This window comes from Pezoporus wallicus, unplaced genomic scaffold (genome assembly GCF_028554395.1).
Source record: "Pezoporus wallicus isolate ANWC-B61680 ecotype Strahan unplaced genomic scaffold, APGP_CSIRO_Pwel_v1 contig_12789, whole genome shotgun sequence".
NCBI classification, from domain to species: domain Eukaryota; kingdom Metazoa; phylum Chordata; class Aves; order Psittaciformes; family Psittacidae; genus Pezoporus; species Pezoporus wallicus.
In genome coordinates this window covers 1-2,492 of record NW_026636758.1, presented here as the reverse complement: position 1 = coordinate 2,492, position 2,492 = coordinate 1, and the positions used below count along the sequence as shown (strand labels likewise).

The window sequence follows — 2,492 nt, the reverse complement described above, 5'->3', positions numbered from 1 at the left end:
CACCCTTTAAACCCGAGATCCCCCCCCAAAATCACCCCAAAACCACCCTAAGGAGCCCCCCAACGGACCCCCCCATACCCAGGCCTGGGTGCCCCCCCCCCCCCACTGCTGTGGTTATGACCCGGGTGGGGCGACCCCTCCCTGGGGACTTTGACCCCCATAAAGTTCTTTCAACCCCAGCACAAGGGGGGGGGGGGGCAAGGGGCAAAGGGGGTGCGGGGGGGGCACCCATATGGGGGGCACCCTCCTTATACATGGGGGAAACCCTTAAATATGGGGGGGGTAACAGCCCCCCCCCCAATCACCCCCTTCTGCATTGCTGAGAGTGAAAAAGGGGGTGAAATGGGGGTGAGGGGCTGTAAAATTGGGGGGGTCCTTAGGGAAAAGGTTTGGGGGGGGATGACCCAAAATCCCACTTTCTGGCCCCAAAACGGGGTCAGGTTTGTGACATAGCTGGAAACCAGGGCACAGCAATGGGGGGGGGGGGGGTGTCAATACTGGGGTGCCCTGAAGGGTCTTGGGGGGGGCAGGAGGGACGCAGAGTAATGGGAGAGGGGGTAAGGGGGTGATGGGGGGGCTACTTTAGGGGTGCAGGGGATGAATTGGGGGTTCGGGGGGGTGTTAGGGACGAGTTGGGGGTGTTTGGGGGGGGCTCTCAGGGTTTTGGGTTGGTTTAGGGGCTTTCAGGTGAGTTTTTGGGGTGATTTGGGGCAGATTTGGGGCTTCCAGGGTGGGTTTGGGGGTGAAAGTGAAGATTTCAGGGGTCCCAGGGCGGTTTCGGGGCCCTGCTGAGGCTTTAGAGGCGATCGCAGAGGTTTTGGGGGGGTCCCGGCTTGATTTGGGGGTGCCGGGGGAGCCCTTGTGGGGGGCTCGGGGTGTTTTGGGGCTCCCGGTGCAGGTTTTGGGGTGTTCCGGGTGTATTTGAAGGTGATGGGGGGGGAAGCCGAGGTGAGTTTCGGGGTGTCCCGGGTGGGTTTTGGGGGCTCCCCGCTCACCTCTTCCCACCGGATGAATTTGCTGCCCTGCACCAGCATCTCCGGGACCCGCGGCGGCTCCAACGGGAGCGGGGCCAGGCCCGGGCGCGGCGCCGCCGCCGCCATCGCTGAGGCGGCCCCGGGGCGTGGCTACGCAAAAGAAGGCGTGGCTACGTGTGAGGGCGTGGTTTAAAAGGGGCGGGACAAAGACACCTTGCAGCGCGGCCCCTTTAAGAAGCGGCAGCGGACCCCACGCGCCCATGCCGCTTTAAGGGGGGGCGGAGCCAAGCCCGAGCCGCTCGGAAGGGGGCGTGGCCCGGCGCGGCGGGAAGCGGTACCGGCGGGCGGGGGCCGTGGCCGGTTCCGGTACCGTCATGGCGGCGCCGTGCGGCGGCCCGGGCCCCCCCCCCGCCGCCGCCGCCGCCGCTCCGGGCCCGAGCGCCGGGGCTGGGCCCCGCGTGTGCTTCGCGGCGGGAGCGGCGGCGGAGGCCCCGGAGGAGGCCCCGGGCCGGCGGCAAGGCAAGGTCACGGTCCGGTACGACCGGAGGGAGCTCCGGAAGCGGCTGCACTTGGAGGAGTGGATCCTGGCCCAGCTCACGGCGCTCTATGACTGCCGGGTACCGGGAACACCGCGACCCCGCCCTGCCCCCGACAACGGCACCGGGGACCCCCCCACCCCTCCCCAGGCCCCTCCCGGTACCGGCCTTGGTTCCCCCTCGCCCATTACCGGGTTCTACAGCCGGGCCCCCGCCCTCCCCCCCCCCCCGTTATCCGGTACCGCTCCCCCCCCATGTGCTGCCCCGGGGTGGTGTGGGGGGGAAGGGCCTTTTCACCCCCCACCCCTTCCCATGCTCCTTTGCGCAAGGGGCGGGGACATCACAAGGCCACGCCCTCCCCATTCGGTGGGCGGGGTCAGTTTTTGGGGGGGTCCCCTTTGATTTCGGGGTTCCCCCCCCCCCAGGAGGAGGAGATCCCGGAGCTGGAGATCGACGTGGACGAGCTCCTGGACATGGAAAGCGACGGCGCCCGCAGCGCCCGCGTGCAGGTACCCCCAAAACAAGGGGGGGTCCCCAAAATCCGGGGGGGTCCCCAAAACCCGGTAACCCCCCCCCCCCCCCAAACCACAGCCTTCAGCAGCCATTGCTGCTCTATTGGTGTTTCCATGGTGGTTTTGAGGGGGGTCATAACATGGGGGGGGGTGAAGGCTTTGAGGGGGCCCCCCCCAAACCTCTGGGGGACCCCAAAGCCACCCCTGACCCCCCCCCCCCTTCTCGCCCCCCCCCCAGGAGATCCTCGTTGACTGTTACAAGCCCACAGAGGTGACGTAGAGTGGGGAGGGCGCCCCCTTTTGGGCGGGAGGACTCACGTGGGGGGGGGGGGGTGTCTGAGGGGGGGTCACATTGGACAACGGGGGGGGGGGGGAATGCCTGCTAATAGGGTTCCTTTGGGGGGGGAACCACATTTGGGTCCCATTTAGGGTGAATGGGGTCCTTATGGGGGGTGTGGGCCCTTATGGGG

At 67.6% G+C, this 2,492-nt stretch overlaps 1 protein-coding gene across 1 annotated transcript; it reads left to right on the top strand.

Moving 5' to 3' along the window:
- Positions 1 to 1,291: 1,291 nt before the first annotated feature.
- On the top strand, positions 1,292 to 2,324 carry LOC130595073 (protein phosphatase 1 regulatory subunit 14B-like). The gene is made up of 3 exons (XM_057401453.1): positions 1,292 to 1,591; positions 1,936 to 2,019; positions 2,261 to 2,324. Exons 1-3 carry the CDS (start codon positions 1,349 to 1,351, stop codon positions 2,300 to 2,302), a joined length of 369 nt encoding a protein of 122 aa, XP_057257436.1. The 5' UTR covers positions 1,292 to 1,348; the 3' UTR covers positions 2,303 to 2,324.
- Positions 2,325 to 2,492: the final 168 nt, after the last annotated feature.

Coding starts and splice junctions, on each gene's coding strand:
- LOC130595073 (XM_057401453.1), top strand. CDS start 1,349: ATGGCGGCGCCGTGCGGCGGCCCGGGCCCCCCCCCCGCCGCCGCCGCC. Junction 1,592..1,935: donor CGGCGCTCTATGACTGCCGG/GTACCGGGAACA, acceptor CCCCCCCCCCAG/GAGGAGGAGATCCCGGAGCT. Junction 2,020..2,260: donor CCCGCAGCGCCCGCGTGCAG/GTACCCCCAAAA, acceptor CCCCCCCCCCAG/GAGATCCTCGTTGACTGTTA.